General features: G+C 36.5%; 2 protein-coding genes across 10 annotated transcripts in view; one reads left to right on the top strand and one right to left on the bottom strand.

Moving 5' to 3' along the window:
- The window catches only part of adipoqa (adiponectin, C1Q and collagen domain containing, a), a 51,891-nt gene extending 27,328 nt beyond the window's left edge, over window positions 1-24,563 (top strand). For 3 of the 9 annotated variants that reach the window (XM_087308764.1, XM_087308765.1, XM_087308768.1), the window contains 3 exons: window positions 18,491-18,606; window positions 18,690-18,918; window positions 19,874-24,563. In XM_087308764.1, the coding sequence (XP_087164890.1) occupies window positions 18,491-18,606; window positions 18,690-18,918; window positions 19,874-20,424 (896 nt within the window). In that variant the 3' untranslated portion in view covers window positions 20,425-24,563. Of the gene's footprint in view, window positions 1-15,484; window positions 15,566-16,512; window positions 16,767-17,022; window positions 17,322-18,233; window positions 18,385-18,490; window positions 18,607-18,689; window positions 18,919-19,873 lie in introns of those variants that run through there. The other 6 variants (XM_087308769.1, NM_001441461.1, XM_087308766.1 and 3 more) reach the window with 6 other exon arrangements.
- Window positions 21,189-25,054, bottom strand: and1 (actinodin1). Its single transcript, NM_001197254.2, has 5 exons — window positions 24,902-25,054; window positions 24,297-24,365; window positions 23,497-23,541; window positions 23,257-23,396; window positions 21,189-23,167 (listed from the first exon to the last, which is right to left on the bottom strand). Exons 2-5 carry the CDS (start codon window positions 24,358-24,360, stop codon window positions 21,704-21,706), a joined length of 1,713 nt encoding a protein of 570 aa, NP_001184183.2. The 5' UTR covers window positions 24,361-24,365; window positions 24,902-25,054; the 3' UTR covers window positions 21,189-21,703.
- Window positions 25,055-25,367: the final 313 nt, after the last annotated feature.

A 25,367-nucleotide genomic window follows, 5' to 3' on the forward strand; every position in this document is an offset into this window, starting at 1 on the left:
TCCAATGAGAATTAGCTGGCATGTAGATGCAATGTAACTTAAATTCAGCAAACAGAGCATCAAAATCAATTGTGACCTGCTTATGTAATGCAGCTTAAAGAGTTACCAAAATAATATTAAAGAAAACAGGTGCATAATAAATTGGCATGTGGCTTATTTCCATGACAAAGAGTTTGGGATTATCTTTAATGTGAGCTTGTCTTGTTTACATTTTTGTAGCAAGATCTGACAAAACTAATGAGTTAAGATGTGCCTTGTTGTCTATGAAATTATTATAATCTTTTTTTTTTTTTTGCATAGCACATACAGAAGAGAGAGACAGTTCTGTAGTACACACTTCATCAGATTTATATAAATTTGGATGACAGTGGCTGAATTTTTCTGGAGTTAATTAGGCTGTTGAATGTAGTTTTATCTCAGGTAAATTGTTGAACAATGCGTGGAAGAGCACTAAAAGATGAAATGAGAACCTAACTAAGCTACATTGTATGCATTACAATATATACACTATAAATGGTTGTATAAGTAATCTTGCAGTAATGGGGGGGGGTCCTCTCCACACCCCCACCAGTGTGCAACATTTACTTGGATGATCCAACAGCTCCCACCGGACAATGGCGTCAGTGTGCTCACCACACACTAGCTATTGGCGAGTGGAGAGACAGTGATAGAGCCAATTCGGTGAATAGGGATGATTGGGAGGTCATGATGGGTAAAGGCTGATGGAGTGAATTACATCCCTACACTTTACAAGAAGTGCCATGGGATTTTTAATGACCACAGAGAGTCGGGACCTCAGTTTAACGTCTCATCCAAAAGACAGCACTCGCTGACAGTATGGTGTTCCCTTGACTATACTGGGGCATTATAGGACCCACACAGTCTGCAGGTTGAGCATGACTTGCTGGCCTCACTAACACCACTTACAACGGCAACCTAGCTTTTCCAAGTGGTCTCCCATCCAGGTACTGACCAGGCGCAGCCCTGCTTAGCTTCAGTGAGTAACTGGTCTTGGGGTCTTGTTATAATTTAATATCAGATTTTTAGTTTAGTAAAGTTTGTTCTGCGGCAGTTATTTATATATCCGCCTTTATTTTTTGCTTAATCATTTCAGTTTTAGTCATCTTAATAGACGTTACTTAATATGATATAATAAATAGTATAATATAAACTTGATAAAATTTAATTTTGGGCAGCACGGTTGCTCAATGGTTAGCACTGTCGCCTCGGCAAGAAGGTTGCTGGTTCAAGTTCCAGCTAGACCAGTTGGCATTTTTTTGTGTGGAGATTAAATGTTCTCAACGTGTTCGCGTGATGGGTTTCCTCCGGGTGCTTCGGTTTCCCCCACAGTTCAAAGACATGCGGTATACTGTAGGTGAATTGGATAAAAATTATTAAAAATAAACAAAGTAAATTTTTTGCAAAAAATCCCAGGATCAATTGGTATATTATTTTGATGATTATCAGGAGGTGAATTAGCATTTTGCTGTGTAGAAGGACACAAATTGAGCTTACTTTCATTACTCGAAAAATATTCTTCAGGATGTAATGTTCTAAAAAAAAAATGTAATCTAGAAAGACATTAAATTCATTACAATATGTAGTAGGTACAAAAGACAAACTTTTCTCAAGAGCTTGTAAATAGTCAGATGATAAGAGTTTACCGGAAAAGTTCACTTCAATGATGAGGCAACTTGTGGTGTCTCCCATATTGATGATCTCTTTTTACCCCTTCTACATGCTTTTTTCTTTCTCTTACTCTGCGAGTGGGATGAGAAGTGTGCCTTGTCGTGCCTTGTTGTGCCTTGTCGTGCCTTGTTTTCTAATAAAAAAGATGACGAGGAAGAACCTATGCTTCGTGAATAAGTCTGTGTCATAACCAGATGTCAGTTCGGGTTCAATCTTTCTGTGAAAGTTACGCGCACCGTGAGTAAATAACTGCATCTCCAGGTGTAAATACGTTGCATCTTGTAGTCTTCTAAGTCTCGATGAAACTTCTTTTTTTCACTGCCTTTAATTCCACTTCAAGTTGTGTTTTCTGTAATTCACATTTAGCGATGATATCTTTAAGTTTGTCTGTATCACTAAATGACTTCACAAAACTTTCCCATCATTACGATCGACAGACAGCTGCTCAGTAATTTCTTGAATAAGCAGCACCATCAAGTCAAATGAACATTTGTTTGTGATCTCACACCACTTATCACTGAAGGCAGTGTTGTTCGTATCCAAAGTCGGTAATTTTTGAAGTCTAATTTCTCATGGAATTCTTTTATTAATCACTGAATGTTACCGCAGACAAAAAAGTTTTGTTTCTCTAAAAAAAAAAAAAAAAATCTATAACACTTTATAATTAGGTCAACACTATGAATCATTTACTAAGCATGAGCATCTAGTGAATTCAATATCTGTTAAGCATTAACTCTACATTAATAAACTTTAGTAAGCAGTTTATAACGCTAAAAATGCTCTATTCTTGACTTACAAACATAATTTAAAATATGGTTAATAATTGTATTTTCATACTCTGTTAATGATTTATTTTTCATTACTAAATTAAGTACCACATTATTTACAAACCATCTGTATTTAAGAGTAGTTGAGGGTTTTTAGGATCATTCAGAATGAGTTAGTAAATGATTAATAAACTATTGAAATCAACATTTATGTATCTTATTATTCAGGCATATACTTAACTAATATGTTAATAATTGCCTTAACTCAACTTCATGCAGTTTTGTGACCTAATCTAAAGTCAGGACTATTCATGCTTTATAAATACCTTATAAATGACAAATAAAGGCTCAGAATGAAATGGACAATAATCTTTGCAATCTTTTCTAAAAAGTGAAATTACTGGAAAGTTTAAACATTGCCAAATAACAGGAGTGTCAAAATATGACATAAAACTGGATAAAACAACAACAATAAAAGAATTTAACAATATAATAGGATGCAATGTTTAAACTCTACAGTGAGATTAGGTCACAAAACTAGATGACGTTTAGTTAATAAAGCATTTATTAACATACATAGTAACCATGAATATATGCCTGAATAAGACATGTTAACGTTGATTTCAATAAACTAACTAACTCATTCTGAATGATCCTAAAAACCCTCAACTACTCCTAAATGCAGATGGTTTGTGAATAATGCGATACTTTTTAATTATTAATTTAGTAATGAAAAATAAATCAATAACAGAGTATGATAATACAATTATTCACCAAATTTTAAATATGTTTGTAAGTCAAGAATAGAGCATTTGTAGCTGCAGTTATAAACTGCTTACTAACACTTATTAATGTTGAGTTAATGCTTGACAGATAATGAATTCACTATTTGCTAATGCTTAATAAATGATTTATAGTGTGTAGTTATTATAAAGTGTTACCAAAAAATCTACTTTTATGCCACCAGAAAATGGGATATTAAAGGACTTTTGAGAGCTAAAGTGGCAGTGTGCCGATTTTCTTTTGATCTTTTGCTACTGTGTATGGATGTTTCTTAGTACCGGGTTGCAGCTGGAAGGGCATCCGCTGCGTAAAACATATGCTGGAATAGTTCATTCCGCTGTGGAGACCCCTGATAAATAAAGGGACTAAGTCGAAAACAAAATGAATGAATAATAAAAGCTTGTTAAGTTTTTGAGTTGACAATATGTTTATAGTATTTTACAGAATGTATAGCCAACATTGATTTTAGCTTCTGAAAAAATAAAAATAAATAAATCATTCACATGTCATTTCCAGCACATCATTACCATCAAAGATTGATTATTTTCCTCAACCGTTTCGTAATTCCTCCGCAGAACATCAGAGGGGCAAAACAGCTCTCTCTTCAAAACAATACATGCAAGCTCACACTCACCGTGAAGTTTATTTCCACCAGGAGATCATCCAATCCTGATGAATCAGCTCACAGGATCACACACACAGATGTTAGCATCATCAGGGGAGGTTGTCCAATGAAAGAAGCTCTACATTTGTTTTGTTACTTACGCCACGCTCACTGACACTTCACTTTGAGCCTGCGGTTCCTCATCGACTCCTGGCATCAAACCCATCTGTTGTCTGATACCAGCAGATTTAATATGAAAGTTTACTTCTTAACTGAGCCGAAATCGATTTTATTCGAGGGACTGGTTGTTCCGCATGCTGCACTGTGGAAATTAAATCAGCTATAAGAGCGATTTAAGCATTTCCTTTCCTCTGCTGTTCACTACTAAGGAAAATAATTAAAGTGGCGGCACTTGTGGGATATGGGTGAAACTGTGCCGCTGGAGTTTGAGCTGTGAGGAAGAAGTGTTTTACCTCAGGCAGCGATCATCACAGTGCAATGAAGCATTACAGGGCCTTGGAGACTTCAACCGGCATAAGATAAGAGATGAGGGAAAAGTGCAGTATTCTGGCCGCTCAAAGGTAGAATGACAGATGGACTGTGTGTGTGTGTGTCAAAGGTCAAGTAATCCTGATGGCATCAAGCGGAGAGTGTGTGCAGTGCCCTAGGATAGGACGCGGAGGCTGGCTTCATCTGTCAGAGTGATAGTAGTCTCCTGAGACTCTCTTTCTCTCACGTGCGCAGACCTCAGGCATCTCGACTGCCTGTGAAGTTTCCAGCTGCTCGCGCTTAATGTGACTTCTGACAAATTCCACTGATCAGAGAGTAGGACTAATCCCCAGATATGTCATTTCCTGCTAAATCAATGCGATCAGTGTTGTCTTCGTGGATTAGGTGGGTTTAAAACCAATTAATAACGCACATGATTATAAACAAGCGAGACTGGCATCTTTATTTTTAAGCATCTTTTTTGTTGCATATGGCTGAGTGGGAAAAGGACTGTCGTAGTTAACTCAAAATTGACTGAAAGTTAATTCTACTCATTTAAAAAGAGTTTTGAACTCCGTGTTAGGGTAATGAGTTAAATACCTCATTACTTCAACTTAAATGGAATAAGTTCATAGTACTCATATAGATTGGTTTCAAATGTCAAATGGTTTGTTGCAATTGGTTTCTCAAACGGTTTGAGTTGACCTAACTTATTGGGTTTTACAATATTCAGTTAGTTCTCTTCATTTATTGGGTTTTACTGTGCTCAAATTGCTTCATTTACTCAAATGGATTAGGTTCACAGTACTCATTAGGATTAGTTTTTGAGCTTAAATGGTTTGAGTTATCTTAACTTATTGGGTTTTACAGTTTATGAATCTGAAGAAAAGGTTTCTCAACCGCTAAAAATAAATATATACTGTAATAAATACATATCCGTAAATCAGCAGTTTTGCTTATTTTGTGATTCATGTTTTGTTTTTTCCCATGTGTATTTATGCTTTTAATATGCATTATGGGACCTTGATCTTTCTTCCAACAACTTTTTAACCCTGAAAAGTTTGAAAAAAGGACTTTTATTACCATTTTCAATAGCTCATATATTGTCTGGGTTGGTGTTATATATTATTGTACAAAAACCTTGTAATAAACTGCCAGTACATTTTCTATTATTTAATTCTCTATATATTATTTCTTATACATTACATTATTTCAAACTACTATAATGTCATTAAAAGTCACTTTGTTAAACTGTAAAGTTAAATTTTTATCAAAAAAAGTCGTCAGTTTGCAGTTTGCAACCGTAAATAAATAGAAAACGCTTGTGAATCATATCTTTATTAAAATATATTTTTTTCAGTGCATGTCTATTTTTAGATTATATATATATATATATATATATATATATATATATATATATATATATATATATATATATATATATATATATATATATATATATATGTATATATATATATATATATATATATATATATATATATATATATGTATGTATGTATGTGTGTGTGTATGTATATATATCAATATTCAGATAATATAATATTTTTGCAATTCTATAATTGCTGGTCCATTTTGCACCTTGCAATGAAGAATAGCTCGGATTTAAAGGTATGTGCAATGTTAAATATCTCTGCTATTTTTTAAAAAACCTGCAGGAATATGTTTTAATATATATTTCAATAATTATAATTATTATATTTGTTACAACAAAGAGACAACCATCTGAGGTACCGTCAAATTTTTAAAAACAATTTTTTTCTTTCGCATGGACTCATTAGACATTATTTCAACAGTCACAATAAATATTAAAATGCGGTTTTATCATTTCTTTATTTTTAATGTTTATGTGCTATATTTAATTAGTAAAGTTCTGTAGACAATCAGAAAAAAATATAGCTTAATGGAGCTAATAATATTGACCTAAGAATGGTTTAAAAAATTTAAAAACTGCTTTTATTCTAGGCAAAATAGAACAAATAAGACTTTCTCCAGAAGAAAAAATGTTGAAGGAAATACTGTGAAAAATTCCTTGCTCTGTTAAACATCATTTGAGAATTTCTTTTTAAATCACAGGTGGACTCATAATTTGTGTATATAAAATGCAGTTTTATTATTTATTTATCTTTTTTAATGTTTATGTGCTTAACTTAAATATATATATATATATATATATATATATATATATATATATATATATATATATATATATATATATATATATATAAAATTTTATTATTATTTTTTTTTTTACCCTTTTAAAGTTCATTACAAATGATCGTCTAATCAAATAAAACATGCGGTAAACTCTTTGCCGTGACTCTATTAGATAAATGACAGTGTATGTAGGGAAGCTAATAAGATAAACACCAAAATAGTTCAAGGCTGACAGCAAATGAGAGCCATCCATCAAGCGAAGGCTGCTTCTACGACCCGCTGTGGTATTAGACTGTCTGTACCCGTCCCATCTGTACAGGTCTGTGCTATACGCATCCAAAACATCTACAAACACTGCCCTAATGCTGTAGACAAGCTACCTCAAGCGTATTATTTATAAGCATATCATTTATAAAGGGATAGTTCACCTAAAAATGTAAAAAAGTTTAGTTCCAAACTTTTGAGTTTCTTTTTTCTAGATTTCAAATATTCTTTTTTATTTCAGCCAGTCTAAAAGAAAATAAGTATTTCATCAGATGGAAAATATAAAAGGAAATACTGTGAAAGATTGTCTTGTTCTTTTAAACATCACTTGTAATAAATTTGCTAAATATCTAAAATTTAAAAAGAGAAACTGAAAAAAAATCATGGGAAAAGCAAGTTATTTATTTCCTTTCTAATTTATCAGATTTTATTTAATTTCCTATTAATTTAACTTTCTTTTAATAAAAAGTCATTCTACGCTTACCGGCCACTTTATTGGGGACACCTGTCCAACTTCTCAAAGAGACTTTGAAGGTGGCATGGTTGTTGATGCCAAACGGGCTGGTCTGAGCATAACAGAAACTGCTATTCTTCTGGGATTTTCATGCACAACCATCTCTAGGGTTTACAGACAATGGTCTGGAAAAAAGAAAATATTCAGTGAGCGGCAGTTCTGTGGGTACTAATGCCTTGCTGATGCCAGAGGTCAGAGGAGAGTGACCAGACTGGTTCGAGCAGCTAGAAAGGCAACAGTAACTCAAATAACCACTCGTTACAAGTGACGTATGCAGAGCATCTCTGAACGAGCAACACATTCACCCTTGAAGCGGATGGGCTACAGCAGCAGAAGACCACACTGGGTGCTACTCCTGTCAGCTGAGAACAGAAAACTGAGGCTACAATTCACACAGGCTCACCAAAACTGGACAATAGAAGATTGGAAAAACGTTGTCTGGTCAGATGAGTCTGGATTTCTGCTGTGACATTCAGATGGTAGGGCCTAAATTTGGTGTCAACAACATGAAAGCATGGATCTATCCTGCCCTATATCAATGGTTCAGGCTGGTGGTGGTGGTGGTGTATGTTTTGGAGGATATTTTCTTGGCACACTTTGGGCTCATTAGTACCAATGGAGCATCGTGTCAACGCCAAAGCTTACCTGCGTATTTTTGATGACCATGTCCATCCCTTTATGACCACAGGATAACGTGCCATGTCATAAAGCGTGAACCCTCTCAGACTGCTTTCTTGAACATGACAATGAGTTCACTGTACTCAAACAGATTCCACAGCCGCCAGAACTCAATCCAATAGAACATCTTTGGAATGTTGTGAAAAAAAAGATTCGCATCATAAATAACATCTCAAAATTAGGTGAGTTTTTCTTTAAAACAAGCTAAATGATCTGCCAATGGTGTAAAGAAAGAGTCTTGTTTTTTTTTCCTTTTAATAATTGATTTAGGAAATTTTAGATATAGAAACAAGACAAAACAATCTAAATGAGAAAATATTTTGCAGTGTACACAACCAATCCTAACTTTGTAGTATTTTTTTTTTCTTAAATAATTGTATTATTATTAAGCATCACTATAATTACTTCAATTGTTCTCTTTTTAAAACTACTATGAATAAAAGTATTAAATGTGAATATGGTTCCACAAGTAACTGCATGGCATTTTTCGGTGAATAAAAATGTATTTGTAATGTTCCTGCAGCATCATAAAAAAACTATTTAATAATCAAAAATCTCTTTAATGATGATCCATGTCCTAATGACCAAAGCAGGCCTCTGATATCCCAGAAATCACATCCTATAGTGCTTCTTTATCCTTGACCCGTCGGTGCTTTAAAACTTCATTGACTGTGTGTTCATAATCAACTGTGATGAATACACTGAAGAATCACAGCACATTCATTCCCCTCCTACTCGCCGCTGTTTGAATGATGTTTCTTCCCAGTCATTTTCATAAAGAATTTAATATTTGGACTTTGAGGAATGATCCGCCATACTGCTATAAATCTTCATTAAATCCGGCACAGTTTCCTTGCTCATACTCACATGTTTGTTTGACCAGAAGTCTTCGTTTTCCTGGGACACTAACCTATTTTTTGAGGATCCTTCTCCTAAAGATTTGTGCTTTCTGTTGAAAATATACCCATTTTCTGGACCAATTAATGTGTTAGATGTTGCACATTCTTTATTTTTTTAAAAATTGTGTTGTAATTTGCTGTCATCCCTTATAGAAATCAATTAAGATGATGTTGCATTTTTATAAAATCTAAAAAGAAACACATTTTTACAAGGGGGGTTAGCCAAGGGGGGTTAAGCACCAAAAGCAGCCCATATTAAAGTTTTTATTTTTTATTTTAATACCAATTAGACTATTGTAGTCATCCATGATTTTTCAAATGGACTTATTTAATGTATTATTATTTACTTAATTTAATTTATTATTTAAATGACCAAATTCGGACTGTGGAGAGATGAATGTGCTGACCAGTTTGTTAGTTGTCTGATAAATGACAAAAGGCAACAGTTTTTAATTTACAACTTTAACAGACTCCTATTTTTTGGTACATCAAAAACTGGTTATGATGATCATCTGACGGGCTATACCAGCAAAGAATGGTGCTTAAATGTCATTAAATGCAGTATTTAATAGAAAGTTTTTAATAAAAATTAATTATATATTCATTATAAAATTTAAAATAGAAAATGAAGCCAATAACTGTAAAAAGGTCCACCTTTTGAGAAAAAAAGATCTACCCCTTTCATCAGGCTGGCTATGGTCCTGTTTCAATTGCTCTGATTTTAAAATGTTTAATGTCTAATTAGTTCTTCTAAAGCAAATGTTTACATGAATTTGACATGAAATCTGTATTATTATTATTACTGTAAATTAAAAATATATAATTTTAAAAAAAATAAAGAAAAATGTTTTTTTGTTTTTTTTTTACTTTTAATTTATTTTAATACCTAATTTCATTTATATTTAATTTGAGCATTTTTTTAGTATTATTAAAAACAAATATGACAGTGTTCTCCCCGTGTTTGCATGGGTTTCCTCCAGGCGCTCCGGTTTCCCCCACAAGTCCAAAAAGATGTGGTATATGTGAATTGGGTTGGCTAAATTGTCCATAGCAGGGGTCACCAACCCTGTTCCTGGAGAGCTACTTTCCAGCACATTTCAGTTACAACCCTGACCACACACACCTGTTTGTAATTATCAAGTTCTGCTTTAGGTACTATTAATTGGTTCAGGTGTGTTTGATCAGGGTTGGGACTGAATTCTGCAGGAAGGTAGCTCTCCAGGAACAGGGTTGTTGACCCCTGGTCCATAGTGTGTATGGGGGGATGTTTCCCAGTGATGGGTTGCAGCTGGAACGGCATCCGTTTCGTATGACACATGCTGGATATGTTGGCGGTTCATTTTGCTGTAGCGACCCCAGATTAATAAAGGGACTAAGCCGAAAAGAAAATAAATGAATGAAATATGAAAATATTAAAAAATAAACATTTTTGAAGAGTTTTATTTGCAAGTACAGAAAGCTTTGTTTTAATTCATTTTCATAAATCAATTTTTATCGTTTGTTGAAGAGTTAATTTGCAAAACCAAAGGAAACATTAAATCATTAGAATGTTCTCTGTTTGTGCTTTACTTAGCTTTCTTCGATGAAGCTTTGCAAACTTTTCCCCAAACTTCACCCTGACAACTTTCCACCTCCACGACGCTCATTTAAAGTAACATTTCAAAGCGTTTATTTTGAAACACGGGCCGTCATGAAAACCCATTTTCAACTGTAACTGCACATTTCTCCCTGCCGAACACAGCTGTCATAATCATAATAAACCCCTCATGGTATTATTCCTCTATTACCTGTTATAATCCAGTTCCAGAGGAATCCTGGAAATGACTGGAACTGGGCGAATTGGAAAAGCTCTGCAATGGGAAGATAAGCCTGTTTGCTTTGCTTTCTACCATTCAGGCTGTTTTTTTTTTCTGAATCGCTGCTTCTTCATTTGTGTCCGCGCACACTTGTTTACGTTTTATCACTGATTAGTGCATGTGAGCTTGCCCTGAATGATCTCGGTAATGATGACTTTCCCTCCAGACTGATTCAATAAAAGGGAAGCAGCTTCAGGTCTCTGAGCTAAATATAGCGCTTTCATGTAAAAATGGGGTTAATTGCTTGGCTTGTTGTTTAATGCTTGCATTTAATGCTCCAGTTTTCGCTCTTTGTTTGGCGATATGAAACTTCTGGAGTAAATGATGTCTAAATGTTCCCTTAATTTTACATCGGTAAGGTTTAAAGGGATTTTAAAAGGTCTTCATGTCAAATCAGCATTTTTTTTCCATTTCTTGCAAGTTATGCAAATAAATGCTTTTCTCAGTTGTTATCAGAATAATAAGAAGGTTCTGAAAAAGAAAACAAGCAAAACTAACTCAATTTTTACTACTTGAAGTTAAATGAACATGTAAACAAGAACATTTAGAAAAATTTAGACAATACCAATTGTGAAATATAAAACAAAAATCAGTCAAATATATTTTAAATGTAACATAAAAACTGTATTTTACACTCTCAGAAATAAACATATATGTGAGCTGTCACTAGTGGTACCTTTTTAAAAGGTACACATTTGTACCTAAAGGGTCCATATTAGTACCTTAAAAGTATATAATATATAAAGGCAACAGTAACTCAATAAAACACTTGAAGAAGTGAAGAACATTACCATAAAATTAATAACTAGTCACATTTTCCAGTATACATTTTAGCGAGTAAAAAACATGCAAGACAAAGGTAATTGGTAAAACTGGTCATTTTTAGAAAGGGGTCTGCAGTCTGAGCTGCATCCAATGCTTTTTAATGCGCTTACCTAACTCCACCTTTTACCCTACCCATCACAGTGACGTCACTCACTCCATTGAGTGCATTGTGTCTGACATTGCAACCTCAGCTTGCATCATAAAGGCTGCATCCAGATACTATTGAATTTTTATACATTTTATGCATATGAAGTAGATTTTATACTGCAACAAATAGCTCATTGAATAAAATGGCAAACTAAAACGATCAAAATCATTCTTGAAAATCAGTTTGGGGCTAAGAATCAAATATATTTTATAAGGTTCATATTCTTCTCAGAAATAAAGGTACGCAATTTGTCACTAGTGGTACCTTTTCGAAAGGTAATTTTGTACCTAAAGGGCTCTTATTAATACCTTTAGGGTACATATAAGTACCTAAAAATTCCAAAAGTGTTCCTCTTAAAATTTTTAGGTACTATTATGTACTTTTGAGGTACCAATATGGACCCTTCAGGTACAAATACCTTTTGAAAAGGTACCACTAGTGACAACTCACATATATCTTTATTTCTGAGAGTGTACAATACAGGTTTTATGTTACATTTTTAAATATATTTGACTATTGTTTTATATTTCACAATTGGTATTGTAATTCGTTATTAATTATATAGTTATGTTCTTCATTTCTTCGAGTGGTTAGTTGAGTTACTGTTGCCTTTGTACCAGACCAGTCTGGCCATTCTCCTCTGACCTCTGGCAAGAACAAGGCATTTGCGCCCACAGAACCACTCACTGGATATTTTCTTTTGGACATTCTCTGTAAACCCTAGAAATGGTTGCGCATGAAAATCCCAGTATAGATTAACAGCTTCTGAAATACTCAGACCATCCCGTCTACCATGCCATGTTCAAAGTCACTTAAATCGCCTTTCTTCCTCATTCTGATGCTTGGTTTGAACTGCAGCAGATCGTCTTGACGCTGGCTGCGTTCGAAACTGCCTACTACTTAGTAGGTACTTTACTTGAATTTAAACATACTACTCTGCCGTTAAAAGTATGTTTCATACAGTATGAATGTGAGCAGAATGAATGGAATTCGATTGTACTACATCCGCCATTTTGTCTTGGTCAAGTGACCTACCTGCATCAGTTGCCTTGCTTCACTCCCATTCATGAATTCTCTCGCAGGGCATCATAGGATAATGCAGCGTGCATGGGATGCGCACTCCAGAATCTCGCCGGAAGTATTAAGTCATCTGGGTACTTCTCGCATACTGATTTTGGATTTCTATGATTGGTGACATATACTTGGCTCGCATTCTGACTTTAGCGTACTATATAGTATGGAAGTATGTGGTTTCGGACGCAGTCCCTGTCTACATGCCTAAATGCATTGAGTTGCTGCCATGTGATTGGCTGATCAGAAATTTGCATTAACAAGCAGTTGGACAGGTGTACCTAATGAAGTGGCTGGCGAGTGTATATCAGCCTGTTGTTGGAAACAAAAACTTAAATATGACCTTTTATAATGAATAATAGGGGCTCTTTCCTATATATTTATGCACATAGTACATTTACGTAATAATTTTTTGAGGCAACCGTTACTTTTTAAAATTAAACTGCAGTAAAAACAACGGGTTTACTCACTTAAGTCAACTAATTGATTTTTATATAACATAAACTGTCAATCAGACAATACAAGACATGTATACCATGTACAGAGTTTGATCATTTTAAAACTTAGAGTCCTTAGCAATATAACGTGGCACACTTGGCTTTATAGTGTTGATAAATCCGCTGTATATGTATATGACTGACCCATTATGAGCAATTATTGATGATCAGCGTCTAATCATAATGCGTTCATTGTGCTCAAAGCTTCATCTGCTTAAAGACACACAGTAACAGATCAATAGTGCTGATTCCAAGGTGAAATCGGAGGATGATTATTCAGTTATGACATTTGAGCAAAACATAGTTTAACCAGAATATGTTGGCATTTTATAATCTGTACAAGTAACACAATTAGTCCCTTGCAGTGTCAGATGGCATATAGATATATGTGTGAGACAAATGCTGACCTTTTACGGCAGAGAATGGAGAGTTTCCTTCATATTTCCTCCATTTAATGGAGCATCTAATTAACTCTGAGAGTCCATATAAAAAGCTGAAGAATCCAGCTCTGTGGAAGGTTTATAGAGCGACATTATGCATTGTTATGGTAAAAGGAGCATGTATGTTGAGCTCTGTTGTGCTGACCTTATCAAAAGATTAAATAAAAACAAAAGTGAAGACAGCATGCCTCGAATGTTCTCCAGTTATGTTAAATAATAGTCTGCTGCATATTTTTGCCAAAAAGAGCATGTAATAATATAATTATGTATAAAATATTAATAAATTAAAAGTGATAATGTGCTGATTTTGCAGCCTTGGCCTTTTTTCTGCTTAATAGAAGATGTTAGGCATTTTTATTTATTTATTTATTTATTTATTTAGTTAGTTAGTTAGTTAGTTAGTTAGTTAGTTAGTTAGTTAGTTAGTTAGTTAGTTAGTTAGTTAGTTAGGTTTTACAATATAGCAAACCCCAATACCCAAAAATGACCCCAGACAGGGTTAGGGAAAACAATTAATAATCATTAAAAAAATAAAATTAATAAATAAATAAATACACTTTTAAAAAAGAAAAGATATCTATTCAAACACCAATTCACATTCACCAACTTCTGACTTCCAAAGTTTCCTCAATATTTCCATTTTCCACGACGTTCAAAAACACCTGCCAGACATTGTAAAATTCAGTGCATTTTTTTCCTTATTACATATGTGAGCTTTTCAAGAGCCAAACATGTTATAAGTTTCTCAACCAAAGTCCAATAGAGGGGCGATTAACATTTTTCCAACACAATACAACACATTCCAGCACACAATAGAAAAATGTACCTTCTTGTATCTTATTGCATTTAAAACTAAGATCTGGGATATTAGGGTTGCATTTATTTAATTTTACAGGACTAATATAGGTTCTTATTACTCAATTATATTGTATAGCAGTCTCAATCAGGAAATAATGTTTTTGTTTGTGCAATCAAACATATGGATATTCCAACAGAGGACTGGAATACAACGTTTATATCTTAATTAAAGCCATGCTAGTCTTTTATTTTCAGAATTTTTCCTTATGATTCTCTTTTAATATATATTGCATAACTGTGTAAGTCATCCTTTTATGAAACAATCTTGTTCTGTAAGAGTTAACGACATTTTACTCATTTATTTTATTTTATTTTTTTGCTAAATTATCAATGAATTAAATTTGGATTTGTTATATGGTGTATTTTTTATTGTTTAAATTTAGTAGGCTTACAATTTATTATTGATTGATTATTATTGATTAACAAAATCACTATAAACTATCTGACAAAAGTCTTGTCACCTACTTGACTTTTAGTTGATCATTTGGTATCAGAAGTGGCTTATATGAAAGGCAAAGGGTTCTAGATTACACTTATTTTACCTAAATAAAATATGGTCATGCCTTGACTCTTAATTATTTAATTTTTACAGTAAGGTCTGACTTTGTTTAGACAAAAGTCTTGTCACTTAACAGAAATAACGAAGAAAATAAACTCATGGTGCAGTGGAAAAATAATTAATATTGTGTATGACTCCTATGAGCTTGGAGGACTGCATCCATACATCTCTGCAATGACTCAAATGTATTAATAAAGTCATCTGGAATGGCAAAAAAAAAGCATTCTTACAAAACTCCCAGAGTTCATCAAGATTCTTGGATTCATCTTCAATGTCTCCTTCTTCATCTTACCCCAGACATACTCAATAATGTTTATGTCTGGTGACTGGGCTGGCCAATTCAGAAGTATCTTGACCTTTTTTGCTTTCAGGAACTTTGATGTGGAGGCTGAAGTATCAGAAGGAGCTCTATCCTGCTGAAGAATTTGCCCTCTCCTGTGGTTTGTAATGTAATGGACAGCACAAATGTCTTGATACTTCAGGCTGTTGGTGTAGCATCCACTCTGCACTCTAACCCCAAACCATGACTTCCTTCACCAAACGTGACTGATTTCTGTGAGAATCTTGTGTCCATGCAGGTTCCAATAGGTCCTCAGTATTTGTGTTTATTATGATGTAGTTCAACAAATGATTTATCTGAAAAATCTACTTTCTGACACTTTTCCAAATGATCAACTAGAACTAGTGTACATGTGTCTGTATTTATGTATTTTTATTTTGACTTAATATTTTGGGGAAAATGTTAAGCATTTTCATTTTTGTAACATTTTTATTTTTATTTATTTTCGGAATCATTGAATTAAATTTGGATTTGGTATGTGATGAGCTCTCAAGAGTGTATTTGTGCATTTTTCGTTTTTATTGTTTAAAATCAGTAAGTTTAAAATGTATTTTATTTAAAAAGATGACTTAAAACTTATTGTAGGTTATCTAGATTTGCCACTGTTAGGTGCTTTAATAGGTGTGTATGTGTTTGATATATTTAAATAAACATTGATTTATCTTTACTAATTAATTTCCTCCCGTCTTCCTCACTCATCTTATTTTTAATCAGGAAATAAACTTGCAAATTGCATACAGTTTGCTTTTATGTTTAAAAAGAGGCATCCATTAAATTAAAGTTGAAGACTTTTTAAACTTTTGTAGACTTTGGGCACTCTTTACTTGTTCCAAATTTAAGTATCTTTATTCAGTTTATTTAGAACACACACACACACACACACACACAAGATATTTTGAGAAAAGCCCATTTCAATGTGGTCATGTTATTGGCCCGTGAACATTTCCTACTTGTTATCAAACTATTTCATGTAACAAGATGGCAATTCAATCATAACTTAATGTTAAAACAGCTATCATAACATTATTTATCCGGTTACCATTTAAAACAGGAAATACGTTGGGACCATTGTTTTTGTTTACATCCTCAAAATAGTCTACTTTACAGAAGTCTCCAGCTTTCTTCAAAACAATTCAATTGTGTTCAACAGAACAAATAAACACAAAGTTTTTGAACCGTACGTTTATATTTTTAAATTAATTACTTCTTAAAAGTCTAAAAACGGCCACTGAGGACTTAAAGAAATACTTTTTTAACCACAAGGTGGCGCCCCATGATTGGATTACAGCTTTCTCTTTGCTTTGCTGGCAGTATTAAAGAGCCCATATTATGGGTTTTTGAAAATTCCCCTCCATGTAGTGTGTAACACAGCTCTAAGTGAAGTGAAGTATCCAGCTAAGGCTTAAATCTGTAAGAATACAGTGTTTAAAACTGTTGATTCATCTATAAAAGAGTCGAATCATAGTGCTTCAAACGAGTCGCCTTGATACCGACTCATTAGGTGTTTCGCCATGACGTACGAACGAAACAAAGTTTTTCACGTGCACGCGCAAACCCGGGAGATTTCAAACCTGAGGCCCCGCCCTCTGACGCAGTAACCCAGACACACACACACACACACACCCACAAACACACGCACACCCACAAACACACGCACACAAACATGCCGGTCGATTGAAGTCACACTGCAGATGGATATATTGAGTCTCTACCCAAAGATGAAACATCAGCATTATAACCAAGCAGTTGGAAACTTCTGGAAGCTACATGCTACAAAGAATACTTCATCTGAGTTTGTTAAAGGAAGGATCAGTAAAGAGTAACTGATGGACGTCAGGATGGGTTTCTTCCTACATTTCTCAAGTGTAAGTACGTGCGGTTAAAGTTGTTGCCTCGTTTACTCTAGCTTGCAAATGTATTTAGTTGTGATTTGTTACTTGTAACCGCGTGTACTGTATCAGGTTAACTGGATATATTATCTTATCGCGTGCAAAGTCACGTTAAAAATGCGACGCGTGCTGTTTGTTTATGGAGCTCCGTGCTAGAGTTCTGCTCCCGCGATTTATTCGGAAATGTATTCCCGCGCCGCAGAAATCTGGCGTGGGGAGAGAGAGAGAGAGAGAGCGAGAGAGAGAGCGAACGAACGAACGAGCTTTGTGTACTTTGTGCTGTGTGTGTGTTTTTAAACAGACAGCTTGGCTGTCTGGACTGTATACTGGGTGATATTTGGTTGTGTTCTTCGCTCTAGCGGGACCGGGCGCGGCGGGCAGAAAACGGAGCGGGTTCTCAGGCTAAAACCTGGCGGGTGCGGGCTGAAGCGGGAGCGTTGTCATCCGGATGTGTGTGTGTGTTTTTGTGTGTGTGTGGTATGGCGAGTACACGACTGTCTCCTTCGTTCGGTTATCCGTGGCACTATCCACTCGCCATAGTGTGGCAGCTAAAGTCCACGCCTACACTATCGAGCGTGTATGAACTGTGATTACTTTTTAAATTGCTGATTAGCTATTGGCCATTTCCCTCTCTGACTGAAGGCAGTCGACCAATCGCGACAGACTGTCATTGGCCCAATCAGCGCAGATTAGCTTCGCGCTAAGGAGGGGTTTGGGAACAAATGAATCACTGGACGATTCATACAGGAGTCGCTGGGATAATTAGATAAAAATAAATGCAGATTATAAGACCATGAAAGTGTTTTTTGACCTTGCATGCATATTAGACTGTTGTTGGAGACCCTTACAACCAAGATATGACCTTATTTCATGTATAATATGGGCTCTTTAACTGAGTGGCCTAAACAGGTCTTACTAAGTTACTAATCAGTCATTTGCTCATTTAATTTTTTTAAAACAACCACATATCTTTCACAGTATTAAAAAAAAGTGGTCAGCTAGCATTCCAGCTATGTGCTATTAGCTAATCACAACCAACGTGCGTTTAACAATCAATATGTTGCAGTAAATGAAAAAACAAAATACAAAACTCTCAGCCAGTCTTATCTTATCTAAATGTGTGTGCGTTTGTTTAATACCAACAGCTGCTTCGCCTGTCTGGTCAGATATTTTTAGGGATGACAAGCAGAGAGGAAACCCGAACACAAGGACAACGCAGCTCAAGCTATCAGTACACACAAGACCCTCTCTTGATGAGCAGGTAGGACAGGACTAATCTAAATGCACTATAAAATGAGTGATGATGTCTGAAATATTCTAACATTTTGCGTTGTATTTTTACAGTTTGACTTACAGATTGCTCCTCTTATGAGTTCAGCGTGGATTGTTGTGGTTTGTGTGGCGATGGTGGCCAGACTGGGTTTCTCTCAGATAGATTTGGCTGAGCAGAACAGCAGGGAACCTTGCGCCCGCTGGATGAGGGGTGTTTCTGGCATGCCGGGGTTTGGTGGCATCCCTGGACGAGACGGACGTGATGGACGTGAGGGGGAGAAGGGAGAAAATGGAGAGCCAGGTGATTCATTTAAAGCCATTTAGAGACAAGTAGCTTTAAGAAGTATTTAGACCTTTAGACCACACTTTTATTGAAGAGATAGTTTTTACTATTTACTCACCCTCAAGTGGTTCCATACATATGAGTTGAACACAAAACAAGACATTTTTAAAAAATGTTATAAACTTTTAATAATAATTCCTACATTTATATTGCGCTTTTCTGGACACTCAAAGCACTTTGCACATTTTTTTCATCCACCACCAGTGTGCAGCATCCACCTGGATGACTCGATGGCAGCCCTATTGTGCCAGACTGCACACCAGCTGATTGGTGAAGAGGAGACCGAGTGATTAAGCCAGTTATGATATAGGGATAGTTAGGAGGCAATGATGGACAGAGGCCAGTGGGCAAATTTGGCCAGGAAGCCGGGGTTAAATTCCTACTTTTCGAAGGACATTTTTAACGAACACAGAGAGTCAGGAGAAAGACAACACTTACTGATGCCTCATTCAGAATAGCAGCGACTTTGTATCTGCCTGTCGCTCTGGGTGGCGACTTGCTTCAAACGCATGTCTGTGTAGGTAACAACTGGCCTCTAAGCAAGCTAAGAGAGCATCATATGAGCTCTGCAGGTGCTCCTATTGGCTGTTGCTCAAGAAAGTCTCAATTCTCGCGTCGCTCGACACTTGTTCGTGTGGGTTTCCTTGGGTGCTCCAGTTTCCCTCACAGTCCAAAGACATGCACTATAGGTACATTGAATAAACTAAATTGGACAAAGTGTATGTGTGAATATGAGAGTGAATGGGTGTTTCCCAGTACTGGCCTGCAGCTGGAAGGGCATCCACTGTGTAAAATGTGCTGGGTAAATTGGCGGTTCATTCCACTGATAAATAAATGGACTAAGCTGAAGGTAAATTAATGTACTATCAGTGATTCTTGTTAGTTAAAAATTTGTTCAAATATCTTTGTCAAGGCCCCAAAGGACCAACCGGCGAGCCAGGTAAACCAGGAGATGAAGGATTTCCAGGCAAAAGAGGATTTCCTGGAAACCCAGGCCTGAAAGGAGAAAGTGGAGAGGCTTCCTTCCCCTACCACTCAGCTTTTAGCATGGGACTCACAGATAAAGTCAGCCCCGCCAGTGGATCTCCCATCCGCTTCACCAAAACCTTCTACAATGAACAACATCACTACGATGACATCTCCGGAAAGTTTCGCTGCGCCATTCCTGGGATCTACTACTTCACATATCACCTCACCATCAATGGCAAGGAGACCAAGGTAGCAATATTTCGAAATGGCCGAACTGTGGCCTTCACTCTTGACCAGTTCCACAGCGGAAATCTGGATCAGGCCTCAGGAGGGGTGATTTTAAATCTGTCTTCTGGAGATGAGGTTTGGCTTCAGTTGTATGATGACATATTTGATGAAGGGATTTATGTCGATTATAACAACGACTCCACCTTTTCTGGCTTCCTTTTGACGCCTAAAGTTTTAAGCAACCCATTTGACAACCGCAAACGCTAAAATGTCTTTATCACTTTAGCTCACTGACCTGATCATTGCAGTGTGTTTTAAGATCTAGAGGCCTAGAGACTACACATCAGGCCAATTTGCTTCCTCTCTGTAGGCTACTTTTGAGATATTTTAATCATTGTTCAAGGTCAGTTCATACCATCATATGTGCTGAGACATGACCTTGTAATTATATTTATGTTATAAATTAGATCATGTTTGGAGTGCAGCAGCAATAGGCGAAAGATTTTAATGAAGCAAAATATCATCACAGCTGTTAGGAAGTATGATTCATTATTGTTTATTAAAAATATTCTCAGGCTAATTGAGACATCTGTGTCACAACTTGGAATATTCTATAATTTGAAGAAACTATTCATTGTGAAGAGTTTTCACGTCTCTCTAAACTCCAGAGACAGTTAACAGGAATCCTGCAAATTAAATGTCACGTAACTGACACAAAGTTTGAGTTGTTAAAGTTTGTGAAAGCAGTATATGACATGTACTGATGGGGTGCTTGTTATTAAATATTTGTATGCTAATTTTCTGCAGAATATTTAATCACTGACTGTTTTAGTGAGTTGAAAAGTGAGATAATTAAGTTTATTGTATTGCAGTTTTTTTCTGAATGACAATGGAAGCATAATAAATTACCTGTCACTAATAGGCTTAGCAAAAAAATTGTAACTTCTAATTTTTTTCATGTAATAAATTTAAAGCTTTTTGTTGAACTAGTTTGCTAGCAGTAAAAATATATTAGAAAATAAAAGACATGCGAGATCTTTAAAGCTTTTATTTGAAACATTCAAAGAAAAACATCTTACAAATATGCAAACAAATCACAAAGCATTAAAAAGCATTGTTGCAAGTCCAGAAGATCATTAAATATTCATTTGTAGGGTGAATCTTGCCTAAAAGGAGCAGGGGATCGTGATTAGAGTACATTAGTTTTTTGCACATCATTTGTTTGGTTTATTTATCCCCCAAAATGAGCTAAAAAGACTGCTTCTATGGTTGAATATGGAGCAAAAAATCTCCAAGTCAATCTCTTAGAGAAGCTGGAACACACAATCAGGTTACATGGGCTAAACAAATCAGCAAGAAGATATAAGATCCAAAAAAAAAGTATAAATCTATACAAGTGCTGTCAAACTGTGAAATTTCAGCAGCTCTCGAAAATATTGTGAGTGAACCAAGTGAAATCCAGCTAAATTGATGTGGGCTCTTTTTTTTAAGTGAAAGTGTGTTTCAATATTTAAAATGTTCTGTCCTAGTTTAGTATTTCTGCTTTTTATTTCTTTCTGTAGTCTCCATTGTAGGCAAGGTGGTCATCCTGGCCAGGATACCGACCACCATATCCTCTCAGGACATCCTGAAAACTGGCTGCTCCTGGTTCTTGGGGGCCGTAGCCGGCATAGGGATCCTCTTGTCCACTCATGTAAGCGTCATATTGCTGCTGGTCATAGCCAGGGGTTTCAGGGTAGGACTCCTCGCGATGCTGAGGGATCTCCTCATGGTGGGATGGCTCCTGAGCTGGATGGGCCACATCCTCTTGAGGTGAAATACTGACGGGTTCGGCGGGCTCAGGTTCATAGCGGCGCAGGCGGCAGTTTCTGTCGTACTCTGGGTCACAGTCGGGATCAGGCTCGATCACCCCAGTTCTGGATCCATCTGCGTTCAGATGTGGCTCATAAGCTTCGGCTGGGTAGGATGGCTGTCTGTGCACAGCAGGGCGGCGCTCATTTTGGGAACTTAGTGGGATGCACTCTTTATCATACCCGACGAAACATTCATAGCCTTCTTTGGTTTTCCCACGTGGTCCCAAAGGGTGCTCTGGCTCCTCTGGCTGGTGGTACCTTGGAGGTTGCAGTTGTGCAGGCATGTGTCTCCGCAGGTCAGCCCCAGCAGATGCATCCCTGAACATGGCATAAGGATCATGTTGAGGGCTCTGAGGTGCCCGCATGGCGCCAGCTTCAGAGTTGAGCTTATCCTTCAGATTTTCATGGGCCAAACTGCCAATTCTTGTGGCGGTCAGAGGGTTGCAGTTATCTTCGTAGAGAGGGTTGCAGGGTGGAGATTCAGGGTTCTGCGAGGATGCCAGAGCAGCAGCATAAGCACAGTATGGGTCAACTCGGGGGTCACAGTTGGGATAACGCAGATAAAGACCAGAGGGGGCTTTCTGGACCAAATGTGGGACACATTGAGGATCGGTCTTAGGGTCACAGCCGAGATGGGCATAGGATGGGGCAAGAGCAGCAGCGGATCTGTATCCGTAAGCAGCACGGAGGTGGTACTGGAGACACTCTACATCCTCTGCATCACAGATGCGCAGCAGCTCAGCCCGCTGTTCAGCGGACAGGAACGGTTGCACCAATGGAGAGTAGTAGTATTGACCAGAACGTGGGTCCTTGACCACTGGGGTGTGAAGGTAGGCCGGGGCTTTAACTGGAGCAGGAGCAGGTGCAGGAGATTTGACAGGAGCTGGAGCCAAGTATGGGTAATATGAGTATCCCTTTGAATACAAGCAGTATGGGTCTCTGTAAGGGTCACAAGACTTGACTGGGGCAGGAACTGGCACCTCAGCTTTGGGCTTGGGTCTGTTGGTGTATGAGGACACACAGTTTGGGTCATCAGACTCAGCACAGGACTTGTAGATGTCACCAAGGTGCTGCAGGTACATCTTGTAGGAGCGACGTGACTCGGCCCGATTCTTGTTCTGCAGGTATGACAGATAGACACGATCCAGCTCTGCAACCTAAAGAGTGATAATAGAAGCGATACCTTGATTCAGTATTTGGATTATAAAACTCTGACAAAACATGACTGTTAATATACTTGACTCACTCCGTCTTTGTTCTCATTATCAGTGAAGTATTTGTACCAATTCCAGAAGTCAGAGTGCTGCTTGTACCAACTGATGTTTCTCCTGTTGCGGATCAGTTTCTTTGTGGCTTCCTCAATGCCTGTCTTGTCATCACTTCCATCTGGCAGAACCATCAGGTGTCATTTCATTCACATATAAATTATACAAGATATATATGGATTGGGACTCACTGACAAGACAGGGAAACAAGCCATACTTACCGTCTCCTTTTAAACGCTGGGTCACGGGGCCAGCCAGCAGAAATGCTTTTATGGAAGAAGAGTAGAGAGACAACAAAAATTAGGGGGTGCAGGTCTCAACCAGATGTTGCGTTCGTCAAAAGCAAAGTAGAAAAATGCTTACAGACGGTAAAGACCCAATAAGCTGAGGGCAGCAGGATGCAGTTTTACAAGTTTTTTGGGGGGGAGGTGGTAATATACAGTGTATTGTGGGAAATTAATCTTCAAACAGCACACATCAGCACTTTGATGCCTGGCAGCAGGGGGCTGCAATAACCAAACCTGTCCATAAGCAAAACCTATAAAATCTACAAAGGACCGGAGCCTCTGTACCTACAGGTGAACCTAATTATCCAAGCGTCAGGAAAGTGAATGAACTGACACTTTACCGTTTAATCTCTCTGAAAGTGACATTCATCTTGGCTGGAATGGGGACGTTTGTGTTATATTGACTTAGCGGAAGATCTCTGTGTCTTAAATGAGGGAGGTAAAGGAAATGTTGCTCTTTCAGGGTATCAGCAAGTTGTTGTTTTTTTTTATGAGCTTGTAAACTTCTGCCACATCTGGAAACTTTGTGCACTTGAGTTTTGCTGACAACAAGGAATCATTTTTACTAGTTGAAGAGCAGAAACGAAGAGCTGGTTCTCAGAAACCTGACACCAGCTCATATGGTGTAGGATATTTAGAGGGATTTCAGTCAAAAAATGCTAAATCAGATCTGGCATTTTAGCTTAGAACTACTGAAAAAATAAACACTTGAGGTCATATTTTGAAAATCTCACCTGGTAATATTAATGTTGCAAGCAGTAACACATGGAAGATGGAAGATCCTCTCAAGTGAGCCATGATTCCTTTGGATAAAATTAATTACAGCATGTTTATTTTCTTTCATATCTGTACTTTGACATGATAAACTTCTATCAAGATTATAATGAGTAAAGTTTCCTATTGTTTATTGGTAGTTTATCATGTAAATTTCAGTGAGTGACTATATCAGGTTGGAGTAAATTAAACTGCAAATACGAATATTAAAAGACAATTCAACAGGATTTTGTTTTTTGTCTATTTTCCAGCAAAATTGTCTCTATATAAAGAAAAAGAAAACACCCAAAAGACAAATTATGTACATTGAACTAAAATGTATCACAATAATGTACATTTTTAAGCTCTTTACATTGTTTTAATTCCTGTTAATGTCACTATCAGCTTTCAAAGATAGAAACAACATTAAATACTTTCTTAAATAAAGATACAAGGGTTTTATTTTATTTTTCAAACAGATCAAATCAGTGTTTAAGAACTGCAAGCATATTAATAATTGCTGCTGTATATTTTTACATTTTGGCTTAACCATAAACATAAGTGAACATACAATTGTGTATCTTACCTGTGTTAGGATGTGGTGGTGTGAACCTCTAAAGAGAGGCAGTCCGACTGGGCCTCGAAGTTCAGCTTTACAGCTGAGCGACTGACTGGAAGACAAAGGTGAGCCAAACCCCTTGTGCACTACAGTCTCAACACACCCGACTGCACCACTGTTGAGAACCTGGCCACAATTTAAACCCCAACCTTGATAATTAAAAACAAAAAAGGTGCATCCCATAGGGCCCGGAGTCATCCAATCAGATGCTGTCGTACAACATAAAGAGCAACTGTTTTACATTTAGAAGCTAAAGAAAATGCTGAAGGAGAAAAATCAGGACACAATACTTAGGATTAGTTCGAAAACAAACAATGATTGTAAGGAACTAACATTAAATTTAATAATAACCTGGATTGATTTAAATATTTGGCGCAGAATCCATGTTCCGTATGTAAAATTAAGAAAAATTCATTCATTCATTCATTTTCTT

This window comes from Danio rerio, chromosome 24 (assembly GCF_052040795.2).
Source record: "Danio rerio strain M-AB ecotype USA chromosome 24, GRCz13ab, whole genome shotgun sequence".
NCBI lineage: Eukaryota > Metazoa > Chordata > Actinopteri > Cypriniformes > Danionidae > Danio > Danio rerio.